Source organism: Neopsephotus bourkii, unplaced genomic scaffold (genome assembly GCF_033783945.1).
Source record: "Neopsephotus bourkii isolate Nb327-2 ecotype Australia unplaced genomic scaffold, CSIRO-AGI_Nbou_v1 NB_694, whole genome shotgun sequence".
Taxonomy (NCBI): Eukaryota; Metazoa; Chordata; class Aves; order Psittaciformes; family Psittacidae; genus Neopsephotus; species Neopsephotus bourkii.
Genome location: NW_026901193.1, coordinates 118,796 through 140,917, shown reverse-complemented (window position 1 = coordinate 140,917; position 22,122 = coordinate 118,796). Strand labels below are relative to the sequence as shown.

The 22,122-nt window shown below is 63.5% G+C and overlaps 2 protein-coding genes across 3 annotated transcripts; one reads left to right on the top strand and one right to left on the bottom strand.

Moving 5' to 3' along the window:
- Nucleotides 1-49: 49 nt before the first annotated feature.
- DCAF15 (DDB1 and CUL4 associated factor 15) lies at nt 50-7,164 on the top strand. The gene is made up of 13 exons (XM_061353793.1): nt 50-189; nt 805-902; nt 1,177-1,312; nt 1,389-1,495; nt 2,284-2,404; nt 3,586-3,772; nt 3,857-4,270; nt 4,397-4,488; nt 4,915-5,043; nt 6,138-6,223; nt 6,294-6,398; nt 6,869-6,984; nt 7,075-7,164. Exons 1-13 carry the CDS (start codon nt 61-63, stop codon nt 7,128-7,130), a joined length of 1,776 nt encoding a protein of 591 aa, XP_061209777.1. The 5' UTR covers nt 50-60; the 3' UTR covers nt 7,131-7,164.
- Nucleotides 7,165-7,951: 787 nt separating this feature from the next.
- RFX1 (regulatory factor X1) lies at nt 7,952-21,319 on the bottom strand. 2 transcript variants are annotated; one of them, XM_061353786.1, is made up of 17 exons: nt 21,104-21,319; nt 20,893-20,984; nt 20,097-20,159; nt 19,926-20,014; nt 19,470-19,836; nt 18,371-18,552; nt 17,633-17,752; nt 17,433-17,545; nt 17,017-17,135; nt 16,269-16,378; nt 15,596-15,747; nt 13,095-13,192; nt 12,367-12,516; nt 11,538-11,746; nt 10,533-10,686; nt 10,394-10,436; nt 7,952-8,142 (listed from the first exon to the last, which is right to left on the bottom strand). In XM_061353786.1, exons 1-17 carry the CDS (start codon nt 21,285-21,287, stop codon nt 8,003-8,005), a joined length of 2,385 nt encoding a protein of 794 aa, XP_061209770.1. In that variant the 5' UTR covers nt 21,288-21,319; the 3' UTR covers nt 7,952-8,002. The 2 variants fall into 2 exon arrangements, with proteins under 2 accessions (XP_061209770.1, XP_061209771.1); XM_061353787.1 differs by lacking the exon at nt 20,097-20,159.
- Between the last annotated feature and the right edge of the window lie 803 nt (nt 21,320-22,122).

Genomic DNA, 22,122 nt, shown 5'->3' with positions numbered 1-22,122 from the left:
CGGGCTGTGCCGGGGGGGCGGGGTCGCGCACCGGAAGAGGAAAGGGGGGGCCGGGGGAAAATGGCGCCGAGCTCGAACGCGGAGCGCGGCGGCGGCGGCGGCGGGAAGCGGGGCCCGGGGGGAGCCGCGGCCGGAAGTGGGCCCCGAGCGCGCAGGGAGCACCTCCTGCGGCAGCTGCAGCGCGGCAGGGTCAGCGCGGGGGCAGAGCGGGGTGCTATGGGGCAGTAATGGGGTTCTATGGGGTGCTATGGGGCAGTAATGGGGTGCTATGAGGCGCTGTGGAGTGCTGTGTGTCAGTAATTGGATTCTGTGGGGTACCAGTGGGGTGCTATGGTCAGCAATGGGGCTCTATAGGATAGCAATGGGGCGCTATGGAGCAGCAATGGGGTGCTATGGAGCAGCTATGGGGCTCTATGGGATAGCAATGGGGTACTATGGATAGCAGTGGGGTGCTATGGGCAGCAGTGGGGCACTATGTAGCAGCAGTGGAATGCTATGGGCAGCAATGGGATGCTATGGAGCAGCAGTGGGGCTCTATGGGATAGCATTGGAGTGCTATGGGCAGCAATGGGGTGCTGTAGGCAGCAATGGAGTGCTATGGGCAGCAGTGGGACGTTATGGGATAGCTATGGGGCATCAGGGGGGTAGCAGTGGGGCTCTGTGGGATAGCAACGGGGCTCTATGGGATAGCAATGGGGCGGTATGGGGCAGCAATGGGGCTGTATGGGATAGCAATGGGGTTCTATGGGATAGCAATGGGGCGCTATGGGGCAGCAGTGGGGCTCAGCATCCCGCCCCCCCCAGCTCTATGGGCAGCTCTCGCCTCGGCTCTTCCGGAAGCTGCCTCCGCGCGTCTGCGTCTCCCTCAAGAGCATCGTGGACGAGGAGCTGCTGCGCGTGGGGTGAGGCCGCGGGGGGCCCCCATGTCCATCCCCATTGCCCCCCGTGTTCCGGTCCCCCCCCATCACCCCCCATGTCCATCCCCATTGCCCCCCATGTTCCATCCCCCCCCCCCATTGCCCCCCATGTTCCATCCCCCCCCCATCGCCCCCCATGTTCTGGTCCCCCCCCATTGCCCCCCATGTCCACCCCCCCCATCACCCCCTATGTCCATCCCCATCGCCCCCCATGTTCCGGTCCCCCCCCCATCGCCCTCCATGTCCCCCCCTCTTCCAGGCACATCTTCCTGGGCTTCTCCAAGTGCGGCCGCTACGTCCTCTCCTACACCAGCAACAGCAGCGACGACGACCTCTCCTTCTACATCTACCACCTCTACTGGTGGGAGTTCAACGTCCACAGCAAGCTCAAGCTGGTACCGCCCCCCCCCGGATGAGGTTTTTGGGGTGTCCCCCCCCACACCCCCCATCTGACCCCTACACTCCCCCCAGGTGCGTCAGGTCCGGCTCTTCCAGGACGAGGAGATTTACAGCGATCTCTACCTGACCGTGTGCGAGTGGCCGAGCGACACCGCCAAGGTCATCGTGTTCGGCTTCAAGTGAGCCTGCACGGGGGTCCCCATCCCCATCCCCATCCCCATCCGTCTGCATCCCTGCCTCCATCCCCATCCTCATCCCCATCCCCATCCACATCCCCATCCGTCTGCATCCCTGCCTCCATCCCCATCCTCATCCCCATCCCCATCCACATCCCCATCTGTCTGCATCCCTGCCTTCATCCCCATCCTCATCCCCATCCCCATCCACATCCCCATCTGTCTGCATCCCTGCCTTCATCCCCATTCTCATCCCTATTGTCTTCATCCCTATCTTCATCCCCATCCTCATCCCCATCCCCATCCCCATCCCCATCCCCATCCGTCTGCATCCCTGCCTCCATCCCCATCCCATCCCCATCCCCATCCCCATCCCCATCCGTCTGCATCCCTGCCTCCATCCCCATCCTCATCCCCATCCCCATCCCCATCTGTCTGCATCCCTGCCTTCTCCCCATCTCATCCCCATCCCCATCCCCATCCGTCTGCATCCCTGCCTTCATCCCCATCCTCATCCCCATCCCCATCCCCATCCCCATCCGTCTGCATCCCTGCCTCCATCCCCATCCTCATCCCCATCCCCATCCCCATCTGTCTGCATCCCTGCCTTCATCCCCATCCTCATCCCCATCCCCATCCCCATCTGTCTGCATCCCTGCCTTCATCCCCATCCTCATCCCCATCCCCATCCCCATCCCCATCCGTCTGCATCCCTGCCTCCATCCCCATCCTCATCCCCATCCCCATCCCCATCCCCATTGCCATCCTCATCCTCTCTCTCCTCCCCTCAGCACCCGCTCAGCCACGGGGCTGCTCCTCAACATGATGATGCTGAGCGACGAGAACCACCGCGACATCTACATCAGCATCGTGGCGACACCGGCACCGCTGCACTGCGCCCTGTGCCGGGCCGCAGCGCTGCCACCGGCACCCGGTGAGCCCCAGGACCCTCAGTGCGGTAGCCCCGGCACCAGTGCCGGTGAGCCCCAGGACCCTCAGTGCGGTACCCCCGGCACCAGTGCCGGTGAGCCCCGGGACCCTCAGTGCGGTAGCCCCGGGACCCTCACCACGGTACCCCCGGCACCAGTGCCAGTGAGCCCCGGGACCCTCACCGCGGTACCCACAGCACTGGTGCGGGTGAGCCCCAGGACCCTCACCGCGGTACCCACAGCACCGGTGCCAGTGAGCCCCAGGACCCTCACTGCGGTACCCCCGGCACCAGTGCCAGTGAGCCCCGGGACCCTCACTGCGGTACCCACGGCACTGGTGCGGGTGAGCCCCGGGACCCTCACTGCGGTACCCACGGCACCGGTGCCGGTGAGCCCCGGGACCCTCAGTGCGGTACCCACAGCACCGGTGCCGGTGAGCCCCGGGACCCTCACCGCGGTACCCACAGCACCGGTGCCGGTGAGCCCCGGGACCCTCACCGCGGTACCCACAGCACCGGTGCCGGTGAGCCCCGGGACCCTCACTGCGGTACCCACAGCACCGGTGCCGGTGAGCCCCGGGACCCTCACTGCGGTACCCACAGCACCGGTGCCGGTGAGCCCCGGGACCCTCACCGCGGTACCCACGGCACCGGTGCCGGTGAGCCCCGGGACCCTCACTGCGGTACCCCCGGCACCGGTGCCGGTGAGCCCCAGGGACCCTCAGCACCCACGCGGGTGGGTGAGCCCCGGGACCCTCACTGCGGTACCCACGGCACCGGTGCCGGTGAGCCCCGGGACCCTCACTGCGGTACCCATGGCACTGGTGCGGGTGCCGGTGAGCCCCGGGACCCTCACTGCGGTACCCACAGCACCGGTGCCGGTGAGCCCCGGGACCCTCACTGCGGTACCCACGGCACCGGTGCCAGTGAGCCCCGGGACCCTCACTGCGGTACCCATGGCACTGGTGCGGGTGCCGGTGAGCCCCGGGACCCTCACTGCGGTACCCACAGCACCGGTGCCGGTGAGCCCCGGGACCCTCACTGCGGTACCCACGGCACCGGTGCCAGTGAGCCCCCGGACCCTCACTGCGGTACCCACAGCACCGGTGCCGGTGAGCCCCAGGACCCTCACCGCGGTACCCACGGCACCGGCACCGGTGCTGAGGCTCTCCCCCCCCCAGGTACCACCCCCCGGCAGTGCCTGTGCCACGGCTTCATGCTGCACACCAAGTACCAGGTCGTGTACCCCTTCCCCACCTTCCAGCCCGCCTTCCAGCTCAAGCGGGACCACGTTGTGCTGCTCAACACCAGCTACTCCCTCGTGGCCTGCGCCGTGGCCGTGCGCGCCGCCGGTGGGGACCCCCCCGCACCCCAATGACACCACCCCCCCCCCAAACCCACCCCCTCTTCCATTCACCCCCCCCATCCCATTGCAGGTGATGCCGGCTCCAACCAGATCCTCTACGGGCACCGGAGCCCCCCAGCACCGGCCCCCCCCCGGGTCCCAGAGGAGGAAGGGGGGGGGCAGGACCCAGCGGGGGGGCTCCCAGCCCCGGCCCCCTCCCCATCGCCAGCAGTGGCCAAAGCAAAGGAGTTCGTGGCCGATCTCTTCCGCCGCGCCAAGGGGGGGCCAGGCCCGGGGGGGGCCGAGGATGAGGATGAGGACGGCACCAGCGGCACCGCCGAGGGGCCCCCCCCGCCCTCCACCACCCCCCCACCAGAGCCTGGGCGCTGCCCCCCGCACCCCACATCCCCCCCGGGCCTTGGGGCCCCCCCTGGGCCCCCCGAGCCCGGGTACATCAACTACACCCAACTGCGCTACGTGCTGGAGCCCGGCCCAGCTGAGGAGGGTGAGCACAGGCACAGACCCCCCGTTGATGTTGGGGTCCTCCCCATTGATGTTGGGATCCCCCCCATTGATGCTGGGGTCCCCCCCATTGACCTTGGGGTCCCCCCATTGATGCTGGTACCCCCAGAGCTGGAGGATGACAAGATCTCGCTGCCCTTCCTGGTGACCGACCTGCGGGGCCGCAGCCTGAAGCCGCTCAAGGAGCGAGCGGTGGCACCGGTGGGTGCCTGGGGGGGGATGCCTGGAGGACCCCATTCCATTCCTGTTCCCATTCCCTATTCCTGTTATGTTTCCATTCCCTGTTCCTGTTGCCACTCTGTATTCCCATTCCCTATTCCTTTTCCCATTCCCCTTCCCTATTCCTGTTCCCATTCCAATTCTTGTTCCCATTCCCTATTCCCGTTCCCATTCCCGTTCCTGTTCCCATTCCCTATTGCTGTTCCCATTCCCGTTCCCATTCCCTATTCCTGTTCCCATTCCCGTTCCCATTCCCTATTCCTGTTCCCATTCCTGTTCCTGTTCCCATTCCCTATTCCTGTTCCCATTCCCCTTCCAATTCTCGTTCCCATTTCCTGTTCCCATTCCCTGATCCATTTCCCTATTCCCATTCCCGTTCCCATTCCCTGTTCCCATTCCCGTTCCCAGGAGCAGTTCCTGGCCGTGGAGCAGCTCACCCTGGACTTCGAGTACGTCATCAATGAGGTCATTCGCCAGGACGCTGCCTGGGCCCGGCAGTTCTGCTCCTTCAGCGACTACGACATCGTCATCCTCGAGGTGGGGACCCCCCCATCACACCCCCCCTGTGTCCCCCATGGACCCCCCCCTCACCCCCCATGGACCCCCTGTGCCCCCCATCATCCCCTGTCCCCCCATCACCCCCCTGTCCCCCCCATCTCCCCCCCTGTGCCCCCCATCACCCCCCTGTCCCCCCCATCTCCCCCCCTGTGCCCCCCATCACCCCCCCTGCCCCCCATCAGCCCCCTGTCCCCCCCATCTCCCCCCCTGTGCCCCCCATCACCCCCCTGTCCCCCCCATCTCCCCCCCTGTGCCCCCCATCATCCCCTGTCCCCCCATCACCCCCCATGGACCCCCTGTGCCCCCCATCACCCCCTGACCCCCATCACACCCCTGCCCCCCCCATCTCCCCCCCTGTGCCCCCCATCACCCCCCCAGCCCCCATCACCCCCCGTGCCCCCCCATCACCCCCCTGTGCCCCCCATCACCCCCCTATGTACCCCCCATCACCCCCCTGTGCCCCCCATCATCCCCTGTCCCCCCATCACCCACCGTCCACCCATCACCCCCCTGTCCCCCCATCACCCCCCTGTCCCCCCATCACCCCCCCTGCCCCCCCATCACCCCCCATCACCCCCCTGTCCCCCCATCACTGAGGCCGGGTTCCACGATCACCCCCCTGTTCTCCCTGTCCCATCACTCCCCCCATCTCCCCCCTGTCCACCCATCACCCTGTTCTCCCCATCACCCCCTGTCCCCATCTCCCCCCTGTGCCCCACCACCCCCCTGCCCCCACGCCCCCTGTCCCCATCAGCCCCCCATCCATCCCCTGCTCCCCCATCACCCCCATCACCCCCCTGTCCCCCCATCACCCCCCTGCCTCCCCCATCACCCCCCCATCACCCCCTGTCTCTCCCTGTCCCCCCATCACCCCCCCTGCCCCCATTACTCCCCTGTCCCCCATCACCCCCCTGCCCCCCCCATCACCCCCCTGCCCCCATCACCCCCCCATCACCCCCCTCCCCCCCCATCACCCCCCTGTCCCCATCATCCCCTGTCCCCCATCACCCCCGTGCCCCCATCACCCCCCCATCACCCCCCTGTCCCCCCCCATCACCGCTCTTTCCCCCCAGGTCTGCCCTGACACCAACCAAGTCGTCATCAACATCGGGCTCCTGCTCTTGGCTTTCCCCTCCCCGGATGAGGAGGGGCAACTGAGGTGAGGGGGGGGCCCCAGACACCCCCAACCCCCCCACCTCCCCCTGACCCCCCTTTGCCCCTCCCCCCAGACCCAGGAGCTACCACACCAGCCTCAAGGTCGCCTGGGACCTCAACACCGGCGCCTTCGTCACTGTCGGCGTCGGGGACCTCACCGAGGTCAAAGGGCAGACGAGGTGAGGGGGGGTTTGGGGGGGTGAGGGGGCAATGTGATGGGGTTGGGGGGGTTAGGGTGGTTATGGGGCAATTTGGGGCAGTTTGGGGGCATCTTTGGAGGGCTTTTGGGCAGTTTGGGGGCACTATGATGGGTTTGGGGGCAGTTTGATGAGTTTGGGGGCAATTTGGGGAGGGTTCGGGGCCATTCTGACACTGGGTGCATTTGGGGGCAATTTCGGGGGATTGGGGAAAATTTTAGGGGATGCTAAGGCAATTTTGGGGCAGTTTGGGTGGGTGTGGGGGCAGTGGGGAGGGTTTTGGGATGTTGGGTGGATTTGGGGGTAACCTTGGTGGATTGGGGGCAATTTTGGTTTCATTCGGGGATGCTTTGCGGCCGCCGTCGAGCATCGGGCGGCCGCGATGGAGGGGGCGGGGTTCGATCTTTAAGCCCCGCCCCTTTCCCCGCCCCGTTGGCTCCGCCCCCCCGCAGTGGCAGCGTCTGGAGCGGGTACCGCAAGGGCTGCGTGGACACGGTCATGCGCTGGCTCGTGCCCGAGAGCAGCGCGCGCTACGTGAACCGGATGACGAACGAGGCCCTGCACAAAGGTGGGGGAGGGGCGGGGGGAGGGGCGAGCACCCACCCCTCCCCCTCCCCCCAACCCATCCCCCACCTTTAACACCCCCCCCTCCCCCCAGGTTGCTCCCTGAAGGTGCTGGCCGACAACGAGCGCTACACGTGGATAGTGCTGTAGAGGGGGGGAAGGGGCCAAGAAGGGGTGGGGGAGGGGTGAGAGGGGGGTCCTGCCCCCTCCCCCACCCTTCGCCCCACCCCCCGCTCGCGTTTATTTGTATTTGTTGTTATTTTTTGTTTCACGTTCACGTTGAAGGGGGGGGAGGGGCTCGGCGCCCCTCCCCCCACCCCACAATAAACCCCCGTTCTCCCGTTCGCGGGGGGGGGAGGTGTTGATTGGGGGCGGGGAGGGGCGGTGCAGGGAGGGGGCGGGGCTTAAAGACCACGTGGGTTTTATTCCGTTTAGAAAGAACTACAAAAGGTAGAAAACAGCATGGGGGGAGGGGCGGGGCACACACGGAGGGGGGAGGGGCACAGGGGCGTTCCCACCCTCCCCCCACCCAAAGGCTCTTTGTCACGATAGAGGCCACAAACATCGACCCCTCCCCCCACACCCCCCTCGGGGGGGGCCCGCGCGCGGGATGGGGGAGGGGCGTGGGGTACAAAAGCGCAGCTCGAATGCGGGGGGGAGGGGCTGAAGCGCGGTGGGGGGCGAGGGGGGAGGGGCCCTCATGTGGGGGCGGGGTTGGCACTGGGAGGGGTCCCCCCACCCCGGGGTTTTTGTGCCCCTCCCCCCCATCTCCCTCCCCCCCAAGGGTCCCGACGTCGCCCCCACCCCAGAGGGGGGAGGGGCCATCCCCAAACCCCCGGGTCCCTTCCCGCCCCTCCCCCACCCCCGGGGGGGGGCTTTGGCACGATCCCGGCTTAAGGCACATTGACACGGCCCCCATCCCCCCTCCCCTCCCCCCCTTAGGGTGAGGGCGGGGGGAGGGGCGGTGCGGGGGGGGGAGGGGCAGCGGTGGGGGCGGGGTCGCGGGGGTGGGGGCGGGGCCCTCAGCTCGAGGGCAGCGCCTGCACAAAGCGGGGGAGCTTGGGGGGGGGCTCCAGGGGGTCCGGGGGCAGCGCCGGCCCCTCCCCCAGCCCCAGCTCCTGCGGCTCCTCCTCGCTCTCGTCCTCTTCCTCCTCCTCCTCATCTGGGGGGGGGGGGGGCAGCCGGGACCCCCATCCCCCCCTGAACCCCCCCTCATTGCCCGTCCCATAGACCCCCAATAAACCCTCCAATGATCCCCCCATTGACCCCCCATAAACCATCCCATAGCCCCCCCCAACACCTCCTAATGACCCCCCAAAATAGCCCCCATAGACCCCCCCATAAACCCATCACTGGCCAGGCAGGGTCACACAGGCCCTAGGAGCCATCAGTAGGCCCAGGGTTAACACAGAGCCCATCAGTAGGGCCAGGGTTAACACAGAGCCCATCAGTAGGGCCCAGGGTTAACACAGAGCCCATCAGTAGGGCCCAGGGTTAACACAGAGCCCATCAGTAGGCCCAGGGTTAACACAGACCCCATCAGTAGGGCCCAGGGTTAACACAGAGCCCATCAGTAGGGCCAGGGTTAACACAGAGCCCATCAGTAGGGCCAGGGTTAACACAGAGCCCATCAGTAGGCCCAGGGTTAACACAGAGCCCATCAGTAGGGCCAGGGTTAACACAGACCCCATCAGTAGGGCCAGGGTTAACACAGAGCCCATCAGTAGGGCCAGGGTTAACACAAGCCCCAGTGGGCCAGGGTTAACACAGAGCCCATCAGTAGGGCCAGGGTTAACACAGAGCCCATCAGTAGGGCCAGGGTTAACACAGAGCCCATCAGTAGGGCCAGGGTTAACACAGAGCCCATCAGTAGGGCCAGGGTTAACACAGAGCCCATCAGTAGGCCCAGGGTTAACACAGAGCCCATCAGTAGGGCCAGGGTTAACACAGAGCCCATCAGTAGGCCCAGGGTTAACACAGAGCCCATCAGTAGGGCCAGGGTTAACACAGACCCCATCAGTAGGGCCAGGGTTAACACAGAGCCCATCAGTAGGGCCCAGGGTTAACACAGAGCCCATCAGTAGGGCCAGGGTTAACACAGAGCCCATCAGTAGGGCCAGGGTTAACACAGAGCCCATCAGTAGGGCCCAGGGTTAACACAGAGCCCATCAGTAGGGCCAGGGTTAACACAGACCCCATCAGTAGGGCCAGGGTTAACACAGAGCCCATCAGTAGGGCCCAGGGTTAACACAGAGCCCATCAGTAGGGCCAGGGTTAACACAGAGCCCATCAGTAGGGCCAGGGTTAACACAGAGCCCATCAGTAGGGCCCAGGGTTAACACAGAGCCCATCAGTAGGGCCAGGGTTAACACAGAGCCCATCAGTAGGGCCAGGGTTAACACAGAGCCCATCAGTAGGGCCCAGGGTTAACACAGAGCCCATCAGTAGGGCCAGGGTTAACACAGAGCCCATCAGTAGGGCCAGGGTTAACACAGAGCCCATCAGTAGGGCCCAGGGTTAACACAGAGCCCATCAGTAGGGCCAGGGTTAACACAGAGCCCATCAGTAGGGCCAGGGTTAACACAGAGCCCATCAGTAGGGCCAGACAAGAGCCCCATCAGTAGGGCCCAGGGTTAACACAGAGCCCATCAGTAGGGCCAGGGTTAACACAAGCCATCAGTAGGGTCCAGGGTTAACACAAGCCCATCAGTAGGGCCAGGGTTAACACAGAGCCCATCAGTAGGGCCAGGGTTAACACAGAGCCCATCAGTAGGGCCAGGGTTAACACAGAGCCCATCAGTAGGGCCAGGGTTAACACAGGCCCCATCAGTAGGGCCAGGGTTAACACAGAGCCCATCAGTAGGGCCCAGGGTTAACACAAGCCCATGGGTGGGGCCAGGGTTACACAGAGCCCATCAGTAGGGCCAGGGTTAACCGAGCCCATCAGTAGGGCCAGGGTTAACACAGAGCCCATCAGTAGGGCCAGGGTTAACACAGAGCCCATCAGTAGGGCCAGGGTTAACACAGAGCCCATCAGTAGGGCCAGGGTTAACACAGAGCCCATCAGTAGGGCCAGGGTTAACACAGAGCCCATCAGTAGGCCCAGGGTTAACACAGAGCCCATCAGTAGGGCCAGGGTTAACACAGAGCCCATCAGTAGGGCCAGGGTTAACACAGAGCCCATCAGTAGGGCCAGGGTTAACACAGAGCCCATCAGTAGGGCCAGGGTTAACACAGAGCCCATCAGTAGGGCCAGGGTTAACACAGAGCCCATCAGTAGGGCCAGGGTTAACACAGAGCCCATCAGTAGGGCCAGGGTTAACACAGAGCCCATCAGTAGGGCCAGGGTTAACACAGAGCCCATCAGTAGGCCCCAGGGTTAACACAGAGCCCATCAGTAGGGCCCAACTCACCTTTATCTGGGTCCAGTGAGTTGATGGAGCTCAGGTTGGCAAACTGGGGGGGGGCAATAGGGGGGGGGTGAGGACATCAGACCTCTGACCTCTGACCTCTGCCCCCTGCCCCTTTTTCCCTGCCCCCGTGCCCCCTCACCTCGCCCATGACGGCGATGGGGCTCTGGCCGCGGGCCTGCGCCACGCGGTGCTCCACCAGGTAGTACATGTACTCGTCATAGAGCAGGCGGATGAGGTGGAAGGAGCCGAAGCTGGCGGCGCTGCGCAGGGTCAGGTCCCGGATCACCATGGAGCTGCGGCACAGAGCACGGCCGTGGGGCGGGGGGTGGGGCACAGCGCGGCCGTGGGGCGGGGGGTGGGGCACAGCGCGGCTGTGGGGCGGGGTGTGGGGCACAGCGGGGATATGGGCGGGCATGTGTGGGGCACAGGGATATGGGGGGATGTGTGAGGCCCGGGGTTATGGGGGGATGTGTGGGGCACAGTGGGGGGGATGTGTGGGGCGCGGGATATGGGGGGATGTGTGGGGCGCAGGGGGGGATGTGTGGGGTGCAGGGATATGGGGGGATGTGTGGGGTGCAGGGATGTGGGGGGATGTGTGGGGTGCAGGGATGTGGGGGGATGTGTGGGGCGCAGGGATATGGGGGGATGTGTGGGGTAGGGATATGGGGGGATGTGTGGTGTGCAGGGATATGGGGGGATGTGTGGGGTGCAGGGATGTGGGGGGATGTGTGGGGTGCAGGGATATGGGGGGATGTGTGGGGCACAGTGGGGAGGAGGGGATGTGTGGGGTGCAGGGATATGGGGGGATGTGTGGGGTGCAGGGATATGGGGGGTTGTGTGGGGCACAGTGGGGAGGAGGATATGTGGGGTGGCAGGGATATGGGGGGTTGTGTGGGGTGCAGGGATATGGGGGGATGTGTGGGGTGCAGTGATATGGGGGGTTGTGTGGGGTGCAGGGATATGGGGGGATGTGTGTGGGGCACAGTGGGGAGGGAGGGGGATGTGTGGGGTGCAGGGATATGGGGGGATGTGTGGGGTGCAGGGATATGGGGGGTTGTGTGGGGTGCAGGGATATGGGGGGTTGTGTGGGGTGCAGGGATATGGGGGGATGTGTGGGGCGCAGGGATATGGGGGGGGCACCCACCTATAGAAAGACCACTTGAGGAGGAAGAGCTTGGCGGCGCGGGGGAACTGGGGGGTCCCGGCGTGGGGCTTGAGGACGCGCCCCACAACCGCGTCCAACCACGCTGCCCACTGCTCCAGGGAGTTCTGCTGCTGCAGCGTGGCCTTGAAGTCCTGCTCCAGGCGCTGCACCACGCGGTCCTCGCAGCGGCACACCCACGACGCCTGCTCCTATGGGGCAGCCCCACAGCGGCTCCCGTCCCTGCCCTATAGAACCCTCGCGTCCCGTTCCCTACCGGCGCTTCTGCAGCAGGGTCCCCCCTGCACTGCTCCCTCTGCTCCATAGGGTGCTCTGTGGGGTGCTCCGTGGGGTGCTCTATGCATCACTGTACATAGCACTCTATGGGATGCTCTATGTGGCTCTACATCACTCTGGGTGCTCTATGGGGCTCTCTATGGGGTGCTCTGTGGGGAGCTCTATGGGATGCTCTGTGTGGCTCTACATCACTCTGGGTGCTCTATGGGGCACCTCAAGGAGTGCTCTGTAGGGCTCTTTATGGGGTGCTCTATGCATCACTCTGGGGTGGTCTATGGGGTGCTCTATGGGGCTCTCTGTGAGGCACTCTATGGGTCTCCCTATGTGGCTCCCTATGGGGTGCTCTGTGGGTCTCCCTATGGGTTTCTGTATGGGGATCTCAATGGGTCTCCCTGTGGGGCTCCCTATGGGTCTCTGTATGGGGCTCTCTATGGCTCTCTGTATGGGTCTCCCTATGGCTCTCTGTATGGGTCTCTGTATGGGTCTCCCCCTGGGGCGCCCCACGGCAGGGTGGCGCTGGGGGCGCTGCCGGTACCTGGACGTTGGCGAAGTCGACGCGGTTGAGGTCGCTGAGCATTTGGTTGATCTGGGCCGTGTTCTGCAGCACCGCGCGCGCCGCCTGCGCCAGGTGGTTCAGGGACGTGTAGCGCCGCAGGGTCTGCGCGAAGGCGCTCGCCGCCGCCACCTATGGGGCAGGGGAGCAATGGGGAGCAATGGGGCAGGGCAATGGGGAGCAATGGGGAACAATGGGGCAGGGCAATGGGGATCAATGGGGCAGGGCAATGGGGAGCAATGGGGATCAATGGGGAACAATAGGGCAGGGCAATGGGGAGCAATGGGGAGCAATGGGGATCAATGGGGCAGGGCAATGGGGAGCAATGGGGCAGGGCAATGGGGAGCAATGGGGCAGGGCAATGGGGTTCAATGGGGATCAATGGGGGCAATGGGGATCAATGGGGATCAATGGGGGGCAATGGGGATCAATGGGGATCACTGGGGCAGGGCAATGAGGATCAATGGGGTTCAATGGGGATCACTGGGGCAGGGCAATGAGGATCAATGGGGCTCAATGGGGATCACTGGGACAGGGCAATGAGGATCAATGGGGTTCAATGGGGATCAATGGGGCAGGGCAATGAGGATAAATGGGGATCAATGGGGATCAATGGGGCAGGGCAATGGGGATCAATGGGGTTCAATGGGGATCAATGGGGTTCAATGGGGATCAATGGGGTGCCCCACGGCTCTCCCCTTTGGCGGTACCTTGACGCGCACCATCTCCTCGGGGATGTTCACCATGGCGCTCGTGAGCCAGGACTCGAGGCTCTTGGCGAAGTTCCGGATCGCTTGGGTCAAGGCACCTGGGGGGGAACGGGGGGGTTCGGAGGGTTCGGGGGGATTGGGGCTGTTTTGGGGTGATTTAGGGCAGTTTTGGGTCTGTTTCGGTCAGTCACTCACTGGGAATGGGCCGCAGCACGTCGGGGATCAGGATCTGGGGTGATTTGGGTCTGTTTTGGGTCTGTTTTGGGGTGATTTATGCCTGTTTTGGGTCTGTTTGTGTCTATCACTCACTGGGAATGGGCCGCAGCACGTCGGGGATCAGGATCTGGGGTGATTTGGGTCTGTTTTGGGTCTGTTTTGGGGTGATTTAGGGCAGTTTTGGGTCTGTTTCGGTCAGTCACTCACTGGGAATGGGCTGCAGCACGTCGGGGATCAGGATCTGGGGTGATTTGGGTCTGTTTTGGGTCTGTTTTGGGGTGATTTAGGGCAGTTTTGGGTCTGTTTGAGGCCCTCACTCACTGGGAATGGGCCGCAGCACGTCGGGGATCAGGATCTGGGGTGATTTGGGTCTGTTTTGGGTCTGTTTTGGGGTGATTTATGCCTGTTTTGGGTCTGTTTGAGGCCCTCACTCACTGGGAATGGGCCGCAGCACGTCGGGGATCAGGATCTGGGGTGATTTGGGTCTGTTTTGGGTCTGTTTTGGGGTGATTTATGCCTGTTTTGGGTCTGTTTGGGTCAGTCACTCACTGGGAATGGGCCGCAGCACGTCCGGGATCAGGATCTGGGGTGATTTGGGTCTGTTTTGGGTCTGTTTTGGGGTGATTTATGCCTGTTTTGGGTCTGTTTCGGTCAGTCACTCACTGGGAATGGGCCGCAGCACGTCCGAGATCAGGATCTGGGGTGATTTGGGTCTGTTTTGGGTCTGTTTTGGGGTGATTTATGCCTGTTTTGGGTCTGTTTCGGTCAGTCACTCACTGGGAATGGGCCGCAGCACGTCCGGGATCAGGATCTGGGGTGATTTAGGGCTGTTTTGGGGTGATTTAGGGCAGTTGGGGTCTTTTCGGTGTCACTTCACTGGGAATGGCAGGGGTAGCACGTCGGGGATCAGGATCTGGGTGATTTGGGTCTGTTTTGGGTCTGTTTTGGGGTGATTTAGGGCAGTTTTGGGTCTGTTTCGGTCAGTCACTCACTGGGAATGGGCCGCAGCACGTCGGGGATCAGGATCTGGGGTGATTTGGGTCTGTTTTGGGTCTGTTTGGGGTGATTTAGGGGCAGTTTTGGGTCTGTTTCGGTCAGTCACTCACTGGGAATGGGCCGCAGCACGTCGGGGATCAGGATCTGGGGTGATTTGGGTCTGTTTTGGGTCTGTTTTGGGGTGATTTAGGGCAGTTTTGGGTCTGTTTGGGCCCTCACTCACTGGGAATGGGCCGCAGCACGTGGATCGATCTGGGGTGATTTGGGTCTGTTTTGGGTCTGTTTTGGGGTGATTTATGCCTGTTTTGGGTCTGTTTGGGTCAGTCACTCACTGGGAATGGGCCGCAGAGGGGGATCAGGATCTGGGGTGATTTGGGTCTGTTTTGGGGTGATTTATGCCTGTTTTGGGTCTGTTTGGGTCAGTCACTCACTGGGAATGGGCCGCAGCACGTCGGGGATCAGGATCTGGGGTGATTTGGGTCTGTTTTGGGGTGATTTATGCCTGTTTTGGGTCTGTTTGGGTCAGTCACTCACTGGGAATGGGCCGCAGCACGTCGGGGATCAGGATCTGGGGTGATTTGGGTCTGTTTTGGGGTGATTTTATTCTTGTTTTGGGTCTGTTTGGGTCAGTCACTCACTGGGAATGGGCCGCAGCACGTCGGGGATCAGGATCTGGGGTGATTTGGGTCTGTTTTGGGTCTGTTTTGGGGTGATTTAGGGCAGTTTTGGGTCTGTTTGAGGCCCTCACTCACTGGGAATGGGCCGCAGCACGTCCGGGATGAGGATCTGGGGTGATTTAGGGCTGTTTTGGGGTGATTTAGGTCAGTTTTGGGTCTGTTTGAGGCCCTCACTCACTGGGAATGGGCCGCAGCACGTCGGGGATCAGGATCTGGGGTGATTTGGGTCTGTTCTGGGTCTGTTTTGGGGTGATTTAGGGCAGTTTTGGGTCTGTTTGAGGCCCTCACTCACTGGGAATGGGCCGCAGCACGTCCGGGATCAGGATCTGGGGTGATTTGGGTCTGTTTTGGGGTGATTTAGGGCAGTTTTGGGTCTGTTTGAGGCCCTCACTCACTGGGAATGGGCCGCAGCACGTCCGGGATCAGGATCTGGGGTGATTTGGGTCTGTTTTGGGGTGATTTATGCCTGTTTTGGGTCTGTTTGGGTCAGTCACTCACTGGGAATGGGCCGCAGCACGTCGGGGATCAGGATCTGGGGTGATTTGGGTCTGTTTTGGGTCTGTTTTGGGGTGATTTATGCCTGTTTTGGGTCTGTTTGAGGCCCTCACTCACTGGGAATGGGCCGCAGCACGTCGGGGATCAGGATCTCCACCAGCCCCTGGTACAGGGCATGGTCGCAGTCCCGCACCCAGCGCAGCGCCGGCTCCCACTTGCAGAGCGCCACGAGCCGGGCCTGGGGCAGCCGCTTCTCGGCCTCCTCGTGCCTGGGGGCAGCGACGGGGGGGCAATGGGGGGTCAATGGGGGGAGTGAATAGGGGCTCAATGGGGAGGTAAAGGGGGGTTAATGGGGGGGGTGAATGCAGGGGGTCAATGGGGGGATCAGTGGGGGGGAAGGGACTGTTGGTATGGGGGGTGAATGGGGGGATGAATGGGGGGTTTAATGGGGTGTAATGGGGGGTCAATGGGGAGTCAATGGCAGGGTTAATGGGGGGTCAATGGGGCTTAAAGGGGGGCCAATGGGGGCGTAAAGGGGAGTGAATGGGGGGGTCAATGGGGGAGTGAATGGGGGGATGAATGGGGGTGAATGCGGGGGGTCAATGGGGTCAATGGGGGGGTGAATGGGGGGTTAATGGGGGGGTCAATGGTGGTCAATGGGGGGTCAATGGGGGTCAATGGGGTTAATGGGGGTGGTCAATGTGGGGGTGAATGGGAAAGTCAATGGGGGTTAATGGGTGGTCAATGGGGGGTGAATGTGGGGTTCATTGGGGGTGCCCCCCTGACTCACACGGGGCCGGCGGAGCCCTCGCTGGGGGGGCTGAGGCTGCAGCGCCAGAAGGTTTTCCAGAGCGTCTCGACCAGCGTGAACTGGAGGTTGATGAGGACGTCCACCATGGCCTGGGATGGGGTACAGGGGTCAGGGGTGGGGTTGAGGGGGGGTTGGGGGGGGGTTGGGGGGTGTAGAGGTGGTGGGGGGGGTTGGGGGCTTTTGGGGGTGGGTTGGGGGGTTTGGAGTGGGTTTGGGGGGGTTTGGGGCTTGGGGGGGTTTGGAGGGGGTTTGGGGTTTGGGGGGGTTTGGGGGGGTTTGGGGTGGTTGGAGCGGGTTTGGGGTTGTTTTGGGGTGGTTTTGGGTGTTTTTCGGGTGGTTTTTGGATGATTCTGGGCTGGGCTTAGGGTTGATTTGGTGTGGGTTTGGGGTGGTTTTGGGTGTTTTTGGATGTTTTGGAGTGGTTTTGGGTCATTTTGGGGTGTTCTGGGTGTTTTGGGGTGGTTTTGGGTGACTTTGAGGTGATTTTGGGTGTTTGGGGGTGTTTTGGGGGTGATTTGGGGGTGTTTTGGGGTGATTTTGGGGTGTTTTGGGGTGTTTTGGGGTGGTTTTGGGTCATTTTGGGGTGTTTTGGGGGTGTTTGGGGTGATTTTGGGTGTTTTGGGGTGATTTTGGGGTGTTTTGGGGTGATTTTGGGGTGTTTTGGGGTGATTTTGGGGTGTTTTTGGGGTGTTTTGGGGTGTTTTGGGGTGCTTTGGGGTGCCCCCACCTCACAGTGTTCCCGGTAGAGCAGCTGGAAAACCTTCAGGTCCTCGGCGCCGGCGCCCTCCGGAAGCGGCTTCTCCGAGAGGTCCAGGTCTGGGAACTCGGCCAGGGCCCGGGAGGCGTCTGGGGGGGGGCAGGGGGGGTTATGGGGTGCAGGGGGGGTTACGGGGTGCATGGAGAGGTTATGGGGTGCACAGAGGGGTTATGGGGTGCAGGGGGGGGTTATGGGGTGCAGGGGGGGTTATGGGCGTGCGGGGGGGATTATGGGGTGCAGGGGGGGTTATGGGGGTGCAGGGGGGGTTATGGGGTGCAGGGGGGGTTATGGGGTACAGGAAGGGTTATGAGGTGTTATGGGGTGCAGGGAGGGTTTATGGGGTGCAGGGGGGGTTATGGGGGGGGGCCCGGGGCCCCTGTGCTCACCCAGGAACTGCTGGTACTGCTGGACCTGGCTGCTGATGTCGGTGAGGCCGGGGGGGGCCGCTGCCACTGTAGCACCATTGGTGACCCCTTCCACCTTCTGGATGGGCTTCAGCCTATGGGGGGCATCAGTGGGTCCCGGTGATGGAGGTGGGGCAGGGAATGGGGTTGTGGGGGGGGGGGTGTGGGTCTGAGCCCCTCACCGCTGCTTCTGGGCGAAGGGCTGCTGCCGCATGGCCAGGTGCTGCTGGTCCTCCATGAGCCGCAGCAGGGGGGAGCCGGCCTTGATGCGCAGCCCATAATAGTGGTACTTGGAGTTCCCCCTGGGGGCACACACGGCGTTGGGGGGGTCTGGGGGTCCGGGGGGGTGTTGGGTGTCTCTGGGCTGTGGGGGGGGTGCAGTGGGGAGCTATGGGGCACTGTGGGGGGCTATGGGTCTCTATGTGTCTCTATGTGTCTCTATGTGTCTCTATGGGTCTCTATGTGTCTCTAGGGGTCCCTATGTGTCCCTATAGGTCCCTATGTGTCTCTATGGGTACCTGGTGCCGAGGCGGCGCGTGCGCAGGCCGGGGAACACGGACCGGATGTTGGATGCTGTGGGTCTCTATGTGTCTCTATGGGTCTCTATGGGTCTCTATGTGTCTCTATGTGTCTCTATGTATCTCTATGGGTCTCTATAGGGTCTCTATGGGTACCTGGTGCCGAGGCGGCGCGTGCGCAGGCCGGGGAACACGGACCGGATGTTGGATGCTGTGGGTCTCTATGTGTCTCTATGGGTCTCTATGGGTCTCTATAGGGTCTCTATGTGTCTCTATGTGTCTCTATGTGTCTCTATGTGTCTCTATGTGTCTCTATGTGTCTCTATGTGTCTCTATGTGTCTCTATGTGTCTCTATGTGTCTCTATGTGTCTCTATGGGTCCCTATGTGTCTCTATGGGTACCTGGTGCCGAGGCGGCGCGTGCGCAGGCCGGGGAACACGGACCGGATGAGCTTGCCGAAGGAGGCGGCGTTGACGGGCGGCAGCGCCCGGTGCTGGCAGTGCAGGAGGTAGTGGCAGTAGAGGGCGCTGCGGGGCAGGCTCACGCCCTCCGCCCCCTCGTAGTTCTCCAGCAGCCACTGCACCTGGGGGGGGGAGGAGCAGAGGGGTCACCTGCAGGGACCCCACGGTGACCCCGCAGTGACCCCACAGTGAGCACCCAATGACATCGCAGTGACCCCAACGACCCCACAATGACACCACAGTGACCCCACAATGACCCCACAGTGACCCCACAATGACCCCGCAGTGACCCCACAGTGACCCCACAGTGACCCCACAGTGACCCCGATGACCCCACAATGCCACCACAGTGACGCCACAATGACCCTGCAATGACCCCACAATGACCCCAATGACCCCACAGGGACCCTGCAATGACCCCACAGTGACCCTGCAGTGACCCTGCAGTGACCCCGCAGTGACCCAATGACCCCACAGTGACCCAGTGAGCCCACAATGACCCCACAGTGACCCCAATGACCCCATAATGACCCCACAGCGACCCCACAATGACCCCATAGTGACCCCGCAGTGACCTTAATGACCCCAAAATGACCCTGCAATGACCCCACAATGACCCCACAGTTACCCCAATGACCCTGCAATGACCCCACATTGACCCCAATGACCCCGGAATGACCCCGGAATGTCCCCAATGACCCTCCAATGACCTCTGCAATGACCCTGAATAACCCCTGACACCCCCCAAATTTCCCATTTTTCCCTCCAAATTCCCCAATTTCCCTCCATATTTTCCATTTCCCCAAATTTCCCCTCAAATTTCCCATTTTTCTCCCCAAGTTTTCCCATTTTCTATGCAAACTCCCGTTTTGCCCAAATTTCCCGGGTTTTCCCCCAAATTCCCCAAATTCCCCCTAAATTTCCATTCCCCCCCCCAATTTCCCATTTCCTTCCCAAATTTTCCCCTTTTCCTGCCACATTTCCCATCTCTCCCAAATGGCCAATTTATTACAAATTTCCCCCCAGATTCCCTGCTCACCGTGGCGGGGGAGGCGCGGGTGCTGTGGGAATAGGCCTGGCCGCCCCCCCCCAGCACGTACCCCCCCTGGATGACGAAGGTGCCGGTGCCGGTGCCGGGGGGGCCCCCACTGCCGCTGGTGGCTGCAGGGGGGGCGGTGCTGGAGGGGGGGGGCGCGGGGGGGCCCGCGGGGGGGGTCCCCAAAATCTGCCCCCCCGAAACGTAGATGGGGGCGGGGGGGGGCGCAGGGGCCGCGGGGGGGCCCTGCTGGGAGCTGGGGGGGGGGGGGCTCGGCTGTACCGGGGCCCCCCCCGGGCTCTCGTAGTATCCGGTGCCGCTGCTCTGCCCATAGAGCGGGGCCTCGGCGTAGGGGTAGGAACCGGAGCGGCTGCAGGGGGGGGACCACAATGAGGGGGGAAGGTTTTGGGGGTGCCCCCCCCCATGGTTTTCCCGGTGGGGGGGGTCTGGGTCACTCACATGGCACCGGGGGGGGCGTAGGAGCCGTCGCTGCCCTCCACGTACGGCACCGGTGTGGGGTACACGTGCACGGGGGGGAGCGCCGCCACCTGGGGGGGGTGAAAGGGGGGGTCAGGGGGTGCCCCCCGCACCCCAAAAACCCACCCCTGCCCCCCCCCAACCTGCACTCACCTCCTGGGGGCCTGGCAGGGGTCCGGGCTTAGGGGTCGCGGTGCTGCTGGGAGCTGGGGAGCGCTGGGGGGGGCACAAAAGGGGGTCAATGGGTGGGGGGCACAAAGGGGGGGCCGAAAGGGTTGTACCAATGAGGGGGTATCAATGGGGGGGATCAATGTGAGGGTATCAATGGGAGAGTATCAGTGGGGGGGTATAATTGGTGGGATACCAATTGGGGGGTATCAATGGGCAGAATCAATGGGCGTTATCAATGAGGGGTATCAATGGGGGTTGAACAATTAGGGGGGATAAATGAGGGGGTATCAGTGGGGGGGGATCAATGTGAGGGTATCAATGGGAGAGTATCAGTGGGGGGGTATAACTGGTGGGATACCAATTCGGGGGTATCAATGGGTGGGATCAATGGGGTTTGTGGGGGGGTATCAATGGGGGTTGTGGGGGGGATCAGTGGGGGGCATCAATGGGTGGGTGGGGGATCAATGAGGGGGTACCAATGGGAGGATCAATGAGGGGGGTATCAATGTGGGGATCAATGGAGGGGGTATCAATGGGGGATCAATGAGGGGGGTATAATGAGGGGGTATCAATGCGGGATATCCATTGGAATGATCAATGGCGGGTATCAATGGAGGGGATCAATGGAGGAGGTATCAATGGGTGGTATCAATGGGACTGATCAATGGGGGGATCAATGAGGGGGGTATCGATGGGGGCAGATCAATGGGGCAGGGAGGAGCAGGCTGCAACCCCTGCCCCCCATTGGGTTCTGGGGGAGGCCATGGGGAGTCCCCACCTGCTGCACCCCAGATGTGGGCCCGGCCGTGGGGGGGGCGGCGGTGGGGGGGGGCGCGGGGCTGCCCTCAGGAACCGGCTCCAGAGCAGCCTCTGGTTTGGGGTGAGAAAGGAGAAAATCGGGGTCAGAGGGACCCAAACCCCCCCACCCGCCCCCCATAACGCCCCCATTGCATCCCCCCTCCCCCCCCAACCCCACATCCAGGTCTCACCGGACACCGTGACAACGATGAAGTGCTGTGGGGGGGCGGGCGGGGCCGCGGAGGGGGCGGGGCCTCCCGAGAGCTCCGTCCCGAAGGGGGCGGGGCCGGGAGGGGGCGGGGCCTGCGGCGGTTGCTGCGTCGTGGTCGTCGTGGTGGCGGCTGTCAGCTCGGTGACGTAAGCAGGCGTTGCCATGGCGACGGGGGGCGGGGCCTGGAGCGGGAATGAGGTGGAAAAGGGAGAGAAAGGCTGCTCTGTGACGTCACGGTGACGCCAGCCCCTCTGCCGTCGGTGACCTCAGCGCGTTGTGACGTCACATCGTGACATCACAGATCACCATCACGGGGGCGGGACAAGGCTTGGGCTTCACCACAAGCTCCGCCCCCGGCGAGTGACGTCACGGCGCGACGTCATGGGACTGCCCCTCCACCGGCTCTTACCAGGTGACGACAGCGAGCTCCCCCTCCCCTCCCCCCGCAGTGACGTCACACGGTGACATCAACCCGTGACATCACACACCCCCGTGACGTCACAGCCACGCTCTCGCACAGAAGGGGTCGAGTCCCTCCCGCCGCGCTCCGCCATTGGCTCCTCCCCCTTCCCCCATCCCCCCCTCCCCGTCCCAGCTCCGCCTCCCCCCATTGGTCCGTCCGCCCACCAATCGCGCCGCAGGCCCCGCCCCCCGCGGCCCGGTCCCGGTTCTTTTCCCCCCCCCGCCCCCCCGCCGTGCCCCCGTCCCGCTTCCCGCCCCCCCCGTCGCGCCGCCGCCATCTTGACCCGCGCCGCGCGCACGCACCGGGGTCCCGCGGGGCCTGGTCCCGGGGCCGGCTCCGTCTCCACGGCGACCGCGGCAATGGCGCCCTCCGTGTTCCCTCACCGGGGCAACTGTTGCTACCCGCCTCGGCGGCGGGCGGGGCTTCCCGCGCCACGCCCCCCGCCCCCGCGCGCCCATTGGTTGCCGCTCGCCGCTGACGCCCGCCGATTGGTCGAGGCTAGCGTCGCTCCCCGCCAGGCTCGCCCCGGCGCGATC